This window comes from Dioszegia hungarica, assembly GCF_025882075.1.
Source record: "Dioszegia hungarica strain PDD-24b-2 chromosome Unknown MKK02contig_8, whole genome shotgun sequence".
Taxonomy (NCBI): domain Eukaryota; kingdom Fungi; phylum Basidiomycota; class Tremellomycetes; order Tremellales; family Bulleribasidiaceae; genus Dioszegia; species Dioszegia hungarica.
This window is the reverse complement of record NW_026515770.1, coordinates 1,846,843-1,859,429: the sequence shown is the minus strand read 5'-3', so window position 1 is coordinate 1,859,429 and position 12,587 is coordinate 1,846,843. Positions and strand designations below refer to the sequence as shown.

General features: G+C 58.8%; 6 protein-coding genes across 6 annotated transcripts; 4 read left to right on the top strand and 2 right to left on the bottom strand.

The window, feature by feature from the left end:
- Positions 1 to 1,639: 1,639 nt before the first annotated feature.
- MKK02DRAFT_24782 (uncharacterized protein) lies at positions 1,640 to 3,885 on the bottom strand (the record flags this gene model as incomplete). Its single annotated transcript, XM_053086934.1, has 3 exons — positions 1,640 to 3,302; positions 3,337 to 3,577; positions 3,612 to 3,885. Coding segments are annotated over 3 exons (2,178 nt in total), but the record flags the coding sequence as incomplete, so codon positions are not given.
- Positions 3,886 to 4,070: 185 nt separating this feature from the next.
- MKK02DRAFT_33070 (uncharacterized protein) lies at positions 4,071 to 5,039 on the top strand (the record flags this gene model as incomplete). The annotated part of the gene is made up of 4 exons (XM_053088640.1): positions 4,071 to 4,220; positions 4,267 to 4,520; positions 4,553 to 4,834; positions 4,880 to 5,039. 4 exons carry the CDS (start codon positions 4,071 to 4,073, stop codon positions 5,037 to 5,039), a joined length of 846 nt encoding a protein of 281 aa, XP_052945485.1.
- Positions 5,040 to 5,178: 139 nt separating this feature from the next.
- On the bottom strand, positions 5,179 to 6,019 carry MKK02DRAFT_44404 (class I glutamine amidotransferase-like protein; the record flags this gene model as incomplete). The annotated part of the gene is made up of 4 exons (XM_053092915.1): positions 5,179 to 5,243; positions 5,291 to 5,561; positions 5,606 to 5,876; positions 5,922 to 6,019. The coding sequence occupies 4 exons, from the start codon at positions 6,017 to 6,019 to the stop codon at positions 5,179 to 5,181; spliced, it is 705 nt and encodes a 234-aa protein (XP_052945484.1).
- Positions 6,020 to 6,461: 442 nt separating this feature from the next.
- Positions 6,462 to 8,232, top strand: MKK02DRAFT_27432 (uncharacterized protein; the record flags this gene model as incomplete). Its single annotated transcript, XM_053087344.1, has 8 exons — positions 6,462 to 6,624; positions 6,669 to 6,749; positions 6,803 to 6,919; positions 6,966 to 7,197; positions 7,241 to 7,276; positions 7,368 to 7,436; positions 7,486 to 8,046; positions 8,100 to 8,232. 8 exons carry the CDS (start codon positions 6,462 to 6,464, stop codon positions 8,230 to 8,232), a joined length of 1,392 nt encoding a protein of 463 aa, XP_052945483.1.
- A 485-nt stretch (positions 8,233 to 8,717) lies between these two features.
- On the top strand, positions 8,718 to 10,860 carry MKK02DRAFT_44402 (NAD binding domain of 6-phosphogluconate dehydrogenase-domain-containing protein; the record flags this gene model as incomplete). The annotated part of the gene is made up of 6 exons (XM_053092914.1): positions 8,718 to 8,979; positions 9,027 to 9,437; positions 9,484 to 10,041; positions 10,103 to 10,360; positions 10,407 to 10,580; positions 10,625 to 10,860. The coding sequence occupies 6 exons, from the start codon at positions 8,718 to 8,720 to the stop codon at positions 10,858 to 10,860; spliced, it is 1,899 nt and encodes a 632-aa protein (XP_052945482.1).
- A 122-nt stretch (positions 10,861 to 10,982) lies between these two features.
- Positions 10,983 to 12,560, top strand: MKK02DRAFT_25156 (uncharacterized protein; the record flags this gene model as incomplete). The annotated part of the gene is made up of 5 exons (XM_053086995.1): positions 10,983 to 11,134; positions 11,186 to 11,353; positions 11,404 to 11,761; positions 11,805 to 12,060; positions 12,112 to 12,560. 5 exons carry the CDS (start codon positions 10,983 to 10,985, stop codon positions 12,558 to 12,560), a joined length of 1,383 nt encoding a protein of 460 aa, XP_052945481.1.
- Positions 12,561 to 12,587: the final 27 nt, after the last annotated feature.

Below are 12,587 nucleotides of genomic sequence, written 5' to 3'. Positions count from 1 at the left end.
ACGAGAAGGCGCTTGCGCCCGTTTGCATCCCCGCACCCTGAGCCTGACCCGCCGGCATTGCCTGCTGATAGTGCTGACTTCCACTCGCACCCCCAAACGGCCCCTGCTGGCTAAACGACTGCGGTGGCGGGGAGACCATCTCGTAGCTCTTGCTCATGCCCGTAGACGCCTCGCTCCCTTGCCCAGTGGACGGCTTTTCAAACTCGTCGTCAAAGTCAAAGTCGTCCTTGAAGGACTGAACGGGCGCATGGGCGGTACTGGCCGAAGCCGAGTCCTCGACTTTGGCAGGTGGAAGGTCGGAGAAGTCAAAATCGTCCTCGTCGAATTGGTTCCCGCCCGTGGTCTGGGGTTGCTGGACCGGAGCAGCGGCGCCGGGAGGGAGGATGGCTGGAGTGTGGGAGAAGGGGGTGGTGGTGGGAGCTCCGAAGGGATCAAAGTCGTCAATGGGGATAGGAGCAGCGAGAGCAGTGGAGCTCTTGGCAGAGGGAGGAGGGGGAGGGGCGGACCGGCGCGTCTTGAGCTGTTGCTCCGTCTCGCCTGCTGAGCCGAAGGGCGACCCCATATCCGACCGCGCCTCGGACGAAGCAGGCACGGATGGCTGCTGCGATCCGAAACCGCCAATCTCCCGTGATTGTGGTGAGGCCAGCTGAGATCCGCCCGTTCCGGTAGCATATAGCTTATTGGGGCGGTCCAGGTCCTCCGGCCCCTCATCCTCATCCGACGATCCGTCTTCGTGCTCCAGCGCCTGAGTCTGACCGACCGGCGAGTCAGGCACGCTCGCGGGTGCGATGGCCTGAGTGGAGTCGGTCCGCTCTGCGTCAGGACGAAGGTACGGGACCGCTGATTTGGGGATCCCGCTCGGGAGACCCTCCATCTCGCTCGGGCCCGATGGGGATTGCCCGAAGTTGCTGAACGCCGAGTGGAACTCTGGCTCGCCGGTAGTCGTCGCCCCGCTGATGTCACCCTGGTGAGGCGCCGAGTCAAAGTCCGTGCCGGTGCTGGAGCTGGGGAAGATGCCCCTCGAGTCATGAGGAGGGGACGCGGCGTGCTGCTCAAAGCCTGACTCTGCCGACGGGAAGGACGATGTCGCAGCCGGCTGAGCTGGCTGCTGGGTGGCGAACGAGTCGTCAAAGTCAGAATCAAAGTCCGGCGCCTTGGACGCGGCAGCAGGAGCAGTGTGGCTCTGCTGAGCCCCGAAAGAGTCCCCGAAGCCGGAATCAAAGTCGTCGAATTGAGCGGCACTGCCCGGCGCCGTACCGGTGGGGGCGCCAAATGGGTCGACCTCGACGTGCTGCTGGGCTTTTGGCGACCCTTCTGACGCGCCAAAGGGGTCCTCCTCGTCCTCATCCTCGAGCCCGCGATGGGATACAGGGGGAGCGTCGACGTGCGAAGCGGCCTGGTGCTCGGATGCCGAGTGGCTCAACACTTGAGGCTGGACTGATTCGGCAGTCTCCGGGACCGGAGACCGCGAGGCCGTCGTCTCCTCTCCGTTAGACTTCTTGACCTCCTCATCCGGCGAGACCGCGTGCTTGGCGGCCTCAAAGATAGTCGTAGCGCCAACTGCTACCACGCCAGCTGCGAGTCCGACCGCCGCTCCTGCACCCAGCAATACCGATGATACGCCGGTCTCGCCGTGTTCCTGAGATGTTTCCGAGGGAGTGGGGGACTTGGCAGCGTTCCTGAGCCGATCAAAGGGATTGTTGGACCGCTGCGACACGCCCGTAGCGACCGGACTGAGCGCAGCCGGTGTGGCCGGAAGGGGGATACCAGCGGCCGAACCGGTCGAGGGCGAAAAGACCGGCTCCTCCCTCGGCTGAGCTGCAGCAGCAGCCTGACTCGCCTCTTCCGTCTTGATCTCATTCTGCACTCCATCTCTCGAGCCCTCAGCCGTCGTCAACTGCTTCTTTGCAATCGACACCATCCCCTTTTGCTGCCTCGCCTCCTTCTTGAGCTTTTCGAGCGCAAGCTTCAACCCCGTCTTTTCATCCTCCACCTCCTTCATCTTCTTTTGCAATCCCCGCACTTCCTCCTTGTCACGCAAGAGCGTCTGCTCCAGTTCGTCCTTCTCGGACCGCATCGCCGAGAGGTCCGATTCGGCCGAAATGAGATCCTCGTTGAGCTTCTGGATACTGTCTTGCTGTTGACCAACGCGGACGCGTAGGTCGCTGACAGACTTGCTCTCCGCCTCGTGCTTGACCCGCGCAGACGATAGGCGCTGCTCGATCTCCTCAAGCTGCGCCGAGGTGGACTGGGCAGAGCGCTCCAGGTCGGCGCGCTGCTTCTCCAGCTCGCCGACGCTCCGCTCGGTGTTCTGGAGTTGGTTTTGCTTGTTTCCGATCTCGACCGACCGATCAGGGACGGAGCTGGCTGCAGCAGAGGAGTCGTCTCCGAGGAGGTCGCTGGAGGGCATCCGGAAGCCCTGACCGGGACCGCTGAAGCTGTGGGCGGATGTACCGGTCGCGTTGGGAGAGAGAGCGCGCGAGACTGGTGGAGGGGGAGCCGTGGCCTTGCGAGATGGCGGCTGGGGGAGGAAAGCCTGGGGAGAGAATGGCTGAGGGGCAATAGAGCGGGCGGGCGAAGCGGTGGGCTGGAAGGCCGGAACCGGCGCAGCAGGCTCGTCATCCGCAAAGAGGTCGAACAGGTCTTTGGTGACGCTGCTCGTAGGCGCCTCCTGCTGATTCGAGTATTCACCCCGCAATGATGGGGGGATGAGACTGTTGGGCAGGCTCGCCGGTACGTCCCTTCCCGCCAGCTTGCCATTGATGAGGTACATCGCCACCGCGAATTCGTCCTTGGTCAACTTTCCCTCCTTTCTGATATCCGCCAGGTCCCATATGCTCGCAAGGGACGCCTCGTCCAGTTGACTTTGGAGCATGAAGGGGACAGCGACGTCGCCCTCGATGACGCCCTTGTTCTGGGTGTCGAGCTGCGAGAAGAAGCGGTCTGACGTAGCCTTTGCGTCGGGCGTAATGTCCCACTGCTGAGTAGGAACGGGAGGCTTCGGCGCAGCAGAGGGGAAGGCGGACCGACCGGTGTTCTGTGCGCTGAGCGACGGACCAGTCTGCTGGGGCTGCAATTGACCGGTGTACTGCTGCCGCATGGGCGACGCTGGTCCGGTGTTCTGCCGAGCGATAGGGCTAGTAGGAGGGGGCCGGCCGCCTGAAGCTTGCTCGTACACTGTAGGAGGCAGCGTAGCGGGCAGAGTGAGGGATGTGTTGGCCATGCATGACTGGATGAGGAACATGCCGATGATGAAATCCGGAAGGTCCAGCGAACCGCGCTGCTGGGTATCTGCCAGAGTCCTGTATCTCAGCTATATCCTGGGGTCAAGCTCACCATATCTGTCCCAGTTTATCATAGCCTAGCTGGCTCTTCAAGAACACATCTCTCGCCTTATCGCCCGAAACGAGCCCATTCTGTGGTCCGCAGCCCACAAAGATCTTGGTGAACTTGGCGCGGTCCGCCGCTGTGAGCTGGGGAAGGCCGGGCTGGGGAGCTCGCTGTCCCGTAGTCTGCGCCAAGATAGGCGCCTGCTGAGGCGGTGTCGGGTGACCGGCAAAGGAGGGGAATGGTCCAGCTTGCTATCAGCTACGGCCGTCTATTGGGCTTACCTTTCGAAACGAGGCTCTCGTCCACCTGGGTCTGTCCGCCCTTCTGCATCCACCCAATCAGCCTGGCGGCGCGATACCATGCTTCTCTCGTGAGGAATCCATTGTTCTCCGGGTCGGCCAATGCCCAGACTTCACCGAGTGTCTGCTGCGGCAGGTTGGAGGAGACGAGGAAGGGGAGGGCATCCTGGCCCGGGAGGACGCCCGAGTCGGTCTTGTCGATGACTGAGAAGAGCTGGTCGTAGTACGACTTCTCTTGCTGAGAGTAGGACGCCATGCTGGCGTGTGTGTAGGGTGTATATGGGCAAGGTAGATATCACCTTGTGATATAGGCAATCTATAGGCGGGGTATAGGGTCCTCGGCTGCAGCAACGTCATTAGCCCGAGCTCGTTTGGTTCCGTCACTCACAGCCAAAAGTCAGAGCCAAAAGTCATCTCCACCTCTATTATTATCACCTCACTATGGCAGCTACAGCATCGTCAAGCAGATTCGCAGCCCCGTCATGGGTACATAACCTGTACTCACGCTTCCCGCTAGTCGTTCTTGAGCAGGAGGACGAGATTCCATGGCGGCGAGAGCTCCGAAGCTCTGACGCGGAGTGCTCCCTCTGGGTATGTCCTTGCCAGCTAATACCTCGCCGCACGCTGACACCTCTAGGTACAACCTCCTGCAGCACCAGAGCACCCATATCATCGCTCATGGGCTTCATCAGATCCTGACTCCCTACGCGCCCAGCTACTCTTCCTCCTCCGCAAGGTTCCCGTGTCATTCAGACCGTGGTCGAATGAGCAGTCAGCCCCTTCGTCGAGATTACCAGCTCTCCAGCTTGTCCTCGATGATACGTTGCTATCATCAGACGAGGTCCGAGGATGGCTAGACCAGAACTATCCCCTGAAAGGAAAGAACAAGGAGTACGTTGCGGTCAGAGCGTAGCTGATATCAGAATACAAAATATGCCGTCGCAAGAAACGTACGACCGCGGGGTGGCGCTCGCCCAGCTCGTGCTCGGCGACCTGTACACCGCCTACCTATCCGAGAGCAAGAAGAGCATGTACAAGCACCTGCCAAACCCCCCGCCGCTGGCAGCTGGACTCAAGACGCCATTACCGGCGGCGTTGACGGGTGATTCGCGCACGATCAACGCGGAAGAGATGGCGGAGAGAGGTGAAGACGCGCTGGAGATTATAGCGGGGCAGATAGATGGCTCGTGGGCTTTAGGGGCGAGGTACGTCAGCGGAATGGTACTGGTGAGATCGAGCTGATGAAGCAGTCAAGCGACACCCCTGGACGCGCTGATCGCAGCTCATCTATACCCACTTTTCACACTCAGCCCCTCCTCTACACTACGACGAAAAGCGGAGGAACTGCCTCAGCTTGGGGACTATTTGGATCGGGTGTTGACAGCGGCTGGTGCCAGTATGCGGGAATAGTATGCAGATTATATCCCTTGACGCCCGTGTCCTGCCCGTCGCCTGCAAGAATGTCCAGTTAGTACGCCTCGACCCGTGATTGGCATTTCTATATTATCTGCATGGTTGCTATATTGTTCTTCTGACCTCCTTTCCTCCTTCAAGCCTTCTGGAGAATCTCCGCGAGCTTCTCCCCGAGAGCCTTGGCGCTAGCCGGGTTCTGGCCTGCATTGTCAGCTCCAACCCTGAGATCCAAAGATGAGACGACTTACCAGTCAAAATACCCTGGTCCCAGACAACCTTGACTCCCCAGTCCTCCTTGGCCTTGGTGTACTTTCCACCGCTGAGCTCGCTGAGCCTGTCCTCGAGCGAGAAGGGAAGGATGTTGACAAAGTCATTGTATGGTGTCTGGGCCTCCTCGGCGTTGGAGAAGCCGGTGACCTCTGCGCCTTTGAGGATGGAGTCGCCCGAGGGAGTCTTGGAGGAGACGAGGGCGGCGGGACCGTGGCAGACTGCCGAGACGGGCTTCTTGGCCGCATAGAACTATCATAAGCACCTCGCATAGGCGAAAGAGACAAATAACTCACGTCACCAACGAGCTTGGCGAACGCCTTGTCCTCGGCCAAGTCAATCATGGGCCCGTGCCCACCGATGACAAAGATCGCAGCATAGTCCTTTGCGTCGACCTCGCTGATCTTCTTGGTCTCGGTGTAGAGCTTCTTGGCCTCCGCGTCGCTGTTCATGAACTTGACAGACTCGTCGTCCTTGAAGTTCTCGACCGAGGACTGGTCGACAGGGGCAGCACCGCCCTTGGTGGAGGCCGAGTCGATGTTGAAGTGGGGCTTGAGGGCATAGTAGCTGATCGTCAGTACTCGTCAAAGGAGCTCATAGTGTTGGACTTACGGGTGGGCAGCCTCAGGCACATACCAACCGGTAGGGGCGCCGTTGAGGAGCTTGTCGGCCGAGGTGAAGATGAAGAGGATGGTCTGCTGGCTGGACATTTTGTTGATTATTGTTGTTGTTGGTTGTTTTGGATAGATGAAGTATAAGTGGGAAGTGAAGACAAGTCGTGAGCGTCAATTTTATAGCTGAGCTTTCGGACCCTTTCTTTCTAGTGCTTTCAAGGCAAAACCTCCACCTCCACCTTGTTACCAACCATGACGATGACGCATGAGGTATTCTGATGACGCACACATGATGACTCATCACTGATTTTGCGGAATGTGGAGTCAGCGGTTAGTCCCGTCTGCCAAGACATGTGCTCTCGTCTAATCCTGACCCGCCGCTCGGAGTATAGTATCCCCACCGCAGTACCGGGCCTGCGCGGAAGCGCTCGTCTGACCTGCGCGGTGCCTCGCGGTGCGCAGGGTCTTGTGAGGTAGCTGTGTGTTACGCTGATCTGATCCTTCTTACTTCAGCATCTATACTCTTACTCATCCATGTATGATCCGTAGCCGGGCGCTGTTGGCAGTCACAGCTATACCCGCAAGCGTGCTCATCCTATATACTTGGCACCCATGGCAAAATTTCAGTCGGATCGACTGTCGAAGAGGGCGCCAGCAATTCGAGCGGGAGTATGGTCGTGCGAATCTCAGGCTATCAAGGGGTTATGAAGGCAGGTTCCTGTCTGAGGGAGTGTCTGACTCTCAGGCTCCCTGTACCGGCTGAAAAAGTTCATGGATAAGGTCGCGAAGGGAGAGTCATTGACCATCTCTGTGGTCGGTGGAAGCGGTACGTCTAATCTACCCACGGACTAGGCTGGACGGTATCAGCTAAGCTATCAGTCACCCGCGGGCACCATGTTTGGACAGAAGAGATCTGGTTCTCGCGCTTGGTAGAGTGGATCCGATCAGTATCTCCCAGAAAAGCGAATCACATCTCTGTAAACGGGGCTACCGCAGGTGAGCCCCAAGAAACACTCTACCTTGTCAAGCGCTGACTCTTCAGCTACTGGCTCCGACTACTTTTCTTACTGCTACCCGCTGCATATCCCCTCCGACTCGAATCTGGTGCTCATCGAGCTGGGGATCAACGATTCAGCATGGGAAGGGCATATCGTCAATCTAGAGAATCTGCTGCGTGGACTGTTGGAGATGGAGTCGAAACCAGCGGTGATTGTGGTCGAGGCGATGGCGTTCGCGAATGGAGGGGTGGGCGGAGGTGGAGGAAGGATGCATCTGTGAGTGGAACTTCAAGTCGTTCTGAACGAGGCCAATAAGCAGACCTGTTGCTCAGTACTATGGTATGTCTTTCTGCTGGTATCATGGAAGTAGCTGATCCTCTCAGATGTTCCGGTCATCAAGTGAGCTCGTTTATATCGAGCCACCGGAAAGGAAGCTGATGTGCCAGCCAGCGACACCCTCTAGCCAGCCATTTCGGACGATATCCGGAACTGCTACGCGTCTACTTCTCGCAAAAGTCCGTCTTTCGGTCCATTCGTCCATTCTGGGCTACGCTAACACCCCAGCTACTGGGGAGATCCCGATACCTGGCACCTCAACGCTCGCGGCCACTACGACCTCGGGATGCTCATCGCTAGTTTACTCCTCGATGTAGCCTGCTCTCCTCCGCCCATCGATCCAATACCCCCAGAAGCCAGTCTACCGTGGGGAGTAGAGGACGACCGAGTCCCGCCCGTCCTACCAGGCCGTTTCATGAACTCTACCGAACTAGACACCCTTCCTCGTCTGGGCGTCCTGGACGGCTGGGACCCGGACACGGAGCATCGTCGGCCTACCTGGAGGCCCATATGTGTATCGGAACAATCGCCAGACGCCACCACGTCGCTGCATCCGGTGATGAATGACGGATGGGTGCATTGGGAAGATCCGGATGGTCAGACCAAGCCTTACTTGACAACTCAAACACCCGGGGCGCGGGCGACATTTGAGATTGAGGTAGGGGATGTGGGGCGGGTTAAAGTCTATTCGATGCGAAGTAGGGATCTGGGGCTGGGTTTGGTACGGTGTTGGGTGAATCAGGATGAAGATCAGGCTGTCAAGGTTGTCGGTTACTGGGATAATGATGCGTGAGTCTTAGAATAGAGCGGGAGAGAGGAGATGAGCTCGGCTGATATAGCAGGAGTATCGGCCGATTGGCGGTTGTGAGAGAAGGGGTGGCGCCGGGCTTCCACACTGTCACTTGCGAGTTGCTAGAGGAGACTGCAGACCCAGGTGGGGGACATGAGTTTAGGATGATAGCTATCATGAGGTGAGTTAGCGGTCTTAGCGATGCTGCTGGAGCTGACAGACCAGCGCGTGAGCCCCTCTCAGGGAGCTCGAGGGAATTATAGATCGAAGATGATACAGTCTGTGACGACCCCTGTGTGAGCAGTGTTGTACGCGTCAAAGCGCGATATCTTCCGTATACGATGAGACCTCCTGAACTGTGTATAATAGCTCAGCATGGCTGCGACATCCAAAGACAGCACCTCCATCTTCCTCGCAGCAAATGCTGCCCAGCTCGAATGCCGTACGAAGCGGTAAGACCCGGCTACTGCGGTTACTACCGGCACGGGTGATACTCGGGTAAATACGGCCGGGCCGGCCCGCTGCTCCGTTCTTGCTTGGAAGGTCATCGGGCTGGGCAGCTGTGTGAAGCGCTGACAGCGCTGAAGGCATCTACAAGAACATCGCATCCATACTCATCGCGAGAACATCACCCTAGTATCTTGAAAGCGACTCACCTCATATACTTATCATGTCAGCCTCCAAAGTCAATGTCGGTTGGATCGGTCTCGGCGCCATGGGCTCCGGGATGGCCGCGAGTCTCGTCGAGCAAGGCTTCCCGGTCCGCGCCTTTGACGTGTGGAAGCCTTCGCTCGAAGCTGTCGTCAAGGTCGGCGCGACTGCGTGCGCTACACCTGCCGAAGCAGCGAAGGACGTCCAGGTCTTGGGCCTGATGGTCGTCAATGCGGTTCAGGTGGAGGATGTTCTGTTCGGTACTGGCGAGGTCGCTTCCGGTGAGCAGATCTAGATCTTGATCAGATGGACAGAAGCTGACAAGAAGTCCTCAAGCCCGGCTCGTCCATCATCTGCTTCTCCACCGTCCCACCCTCTTTCCTTGTCACCGTCCAGAAGCGGCTCGAAGCGCTCGGTATAGGACTGTGCGACTCGCCCGTCTCGGGCGGGTCGACCCGCGCGGCCGCTGGTACTCTTACCGTCATGACTTCCGGCACGTCCGCGTCTATCGAAGGAGCTCTGACTGTCCTCGAGGCCCTGACTCGCAAGCCCGAAGGCAACCTCAGCGTCGTCGGGACCTCGTGCGGCGACGCGTCCAACTTCAAGCTCATCAACCAAGTGTTCTGCGCTGCACACATTGCGGCGACGAGCGAGGGGATGGCATTCGGTGCCAAGATGGGGCTGAACCCAAGGATGCTATACAACATCATCAGGACCGCTGCTGGTGATAGCTTCATGTGTGAGTGCGGCCGGGGCCATTGACCTGGACTGAGCTGACGGCAAAGTCGGTCACCGAGTTCCCTGGCAGCTCCGGCACGATGGTGTCCCCAAGTCTGCCATGTCCATCATCGCCAAGGACTCCGGTATCGTCAATGACGAAGCTCGTCTTATGGGCTTCCCAGCACCCATGAGCGCCGCCGCAGAGCAGCTCTTCATTTCGGCCATGGGAGCGGGTATGGCGCGCGAGGACGACGGCCTGCTCATCAAGCACTATGAGCGGTTCGGCGGTCCTAAAGTCGCCGAGACGGGCACGGAGGAGGAGGAGGCCGAGAAGGCCAAGGAGCTCTCGGTTACGCCGAGCGGGAAGCCCGAGAAGGTGTTGTTTGTGGGACTGGGCGCGATGGGCAAGGGTATGGCGTTGAGCGTGCAAAAGGCGGGCCACAAGGTTGTCGGTGTGGACATCAGCGAGCAGACGGCGGAGGCGTATCGCGCTGCAGGGGGCGAGACTGTCAAGGACGTGAAGGAGGGAGCAGCAGGCGCGGATGTCGTGGTGCTCATGCCCAACACGGCCGCGCAGGCAGAGTCGATCATGTTTGGCACGGAAAACAACGGGATCTGCTCAGGTCAGCTGTATTGGTCGCGATTGTGGTACACATCCAGCTGGACAGTCAACTGACCCCACAGTGATGCCTGAAGGCGCCGTGATCATCCTTGGCTCGACTATCGCCCCATCGTCCGCAGTCAACCTGCAGAAACTCCTTGACGCCTACGGCAAGGGTCAGCAGCTCGTTGACGCACCCGTATCAGGCGGACCATCCCGCGGCGACATTGGTGATCTTGCGATCATGGCCTCTGGGTCAGATGCCGCGCTCGCCAAGGCGTGCAGCGTGCTGCAGGCCATGTCGACACAGGCAGGCAACACCGTCAACCTGCACTTTATCCGTAAGTGATCGTCAGCACTATAAGTGGGTTTTAGCTGATTAGCCAGCGGGAGGTGTCGGATCCGGAAACAAGGTCAAGGCGGTGAACCAGCTCCTGGCTTGTATTCACATGGCCACGGCCGCCGAGGCGCTCGCATTCTCCGTCAAGAAGGGTATGGACCTCGACGCCGTCATGTCCGTCATCTTGAGCGGTGCAGCCTACTCTTATGTCGCCAAGGACCGTAAGTCTGTTCTGTCCTGCTTGGGCTCCGAAGCTTACGTCCAGGCGTGCCCCGGATGCGAATGGCCAAGGCCCCCGTCTTCTCCGCTACAGACACCCTCGTCAAAGACCTCGATATCGTCTTGACCGAAGCGAGGAAGCTCAGCCTCCCGCTCTTCCTCGGCGCTGCGGCTTACCAGCAATTCGTTGCTGCTCAAGCAGCCGGGTGGGGGAGGGAGGATGACTCCTCCTTGTCGAGGCTCTGGGAGAGGTACGGGATCAGGATCAGGGCGGCGGAGTAGGGTGTCCAAACTTATAGGTTGTTTACGCGCACGGACTGGATTTTGGTGCATCAGATCTATATTTTCGGGCCGTTGGTGATGTCTGTGTCATACCTCAACTACCTATCCAAGCTATCAGGAACATGCAGACCGAGATCGTCGACACGGTAGCTGAGGCTGAGCGGCTGGACGCGCCTGCCGCACAGACCGCAGCAGCGGCGCAAGCGGAGGGAGGAGAAGAAGGAGATGAGGATGAAGATCAGATTGATCTCGCCCATATCCAAAGCTTCGCCGAGTCAGTCGCGCGCTCCATCCCGCGGGCTTGGGATCAAGCTGATGCTTCTAGAAAGGTCCAGCACCGCCCAGGACATATCCGACCCCAGATCACTATACCCAAGCGGGGCGAGAAGGACTTTGAACCGCTGGAGGAGACGGTCAACCTGCAGGAGATGATGCTTCAGCGGAGTCGCGAGGCCCTGTTCGGTGCTTTGCAGGGTGTGAGAGGAGGGAGCAGGTACGCTGGTCGGTAGCTAGAATCTCAATAACATCAGCTGACACTGACAGTAAATCCATGTCGCATGCGCTCTACTCGCCGCAATCCCCCTACCCATACCTCCTCATCACCCACGGTCGCCTCCTCGACTCCATGGGCATCTCCATACGCCCCATCATCTCCACTGCCGACGGTGGTAAGGGTAAAGGCAAAGCACGTACCGAGCTCTTGCCGGAAGAAGCGCTATTTCTGCTCGAGCGGGGAGCACTGCAAATCTGGCTAGGTAACGAAGGGGCGGAAGAGGGAGAAGGAACGGAGGGGACGTGGAGCGAGGAGGAGTGCGGGGTGATAGGTGCGGTGGAGATGAGCGTGAGCGAAGGCTTTGCGGCGTTTCTGGGGAAGGATGGGCTCACCTGGGAGCGGTATCAGGTATGTCCCTTATCTGCGCCAGAGGCATAAGGCTGATCAGTAGGCGTACGCGTATCTCAAGCGACTGGGGTATACTGTCCAGCGGACACCACGGTTCCTGCCTGAACATTTCAAGAGCGTGCCGTTCGCAAGCGCACAAGAGTCAACGCTACCGCCCTTCCGGACGTGGTGGGCTAGCGTACCGACCTTCTTATCTCGCTTGATACAATTCATCACCTCGGCCGCTGCGCGAGCTTGGAGGAGAATACGGTTCAACCCTAATCTCACACATTTATCATCCTGGACTGGAATAGATTATCGTATGTCCTCACCTCCCTAGCCTCGTACTGTATCCCACCGCTGACCTCCAGCCTCTTTGTTCCGACACCTCCGCCTCGTCCCCTCATCTCACGCCCACCCCCTCCCTTCCCGCTCAGCCTCCCCCAACCCCTATCTCCCTTTCTACCACATCTGGAAGCCCGCCGTTCCCTGGTCCAAGGCCAAGTGGGAGCGCGGCTCCCCCGCTGGTCTCTTGCGCCAACCCCCAGACTTCCAGGCGGCAGCCATCAATGCCCGGACGACCCCCTTACCGTCCATCCAGCAGCTACACGAGATCTTTGAGGAATCGCCCGAGGAGCACCGCGGCCCAGTACAGCGACTAGGACCGCAGTACCGCCAGGTAGGCAATCCGGGGCGGACGAACCCGATTGCCGAGTTGAGAAATGGGGATCGGGCGTTCATTGTGGCTGTGAACGATTCGGGCAACTCGGGGTGGGTAAGGTTTGGCCGGACAGGGTTTGCGGGATTGGCCATGGTGTAGAAGAGGCAAGATAGGTGTACATGAATA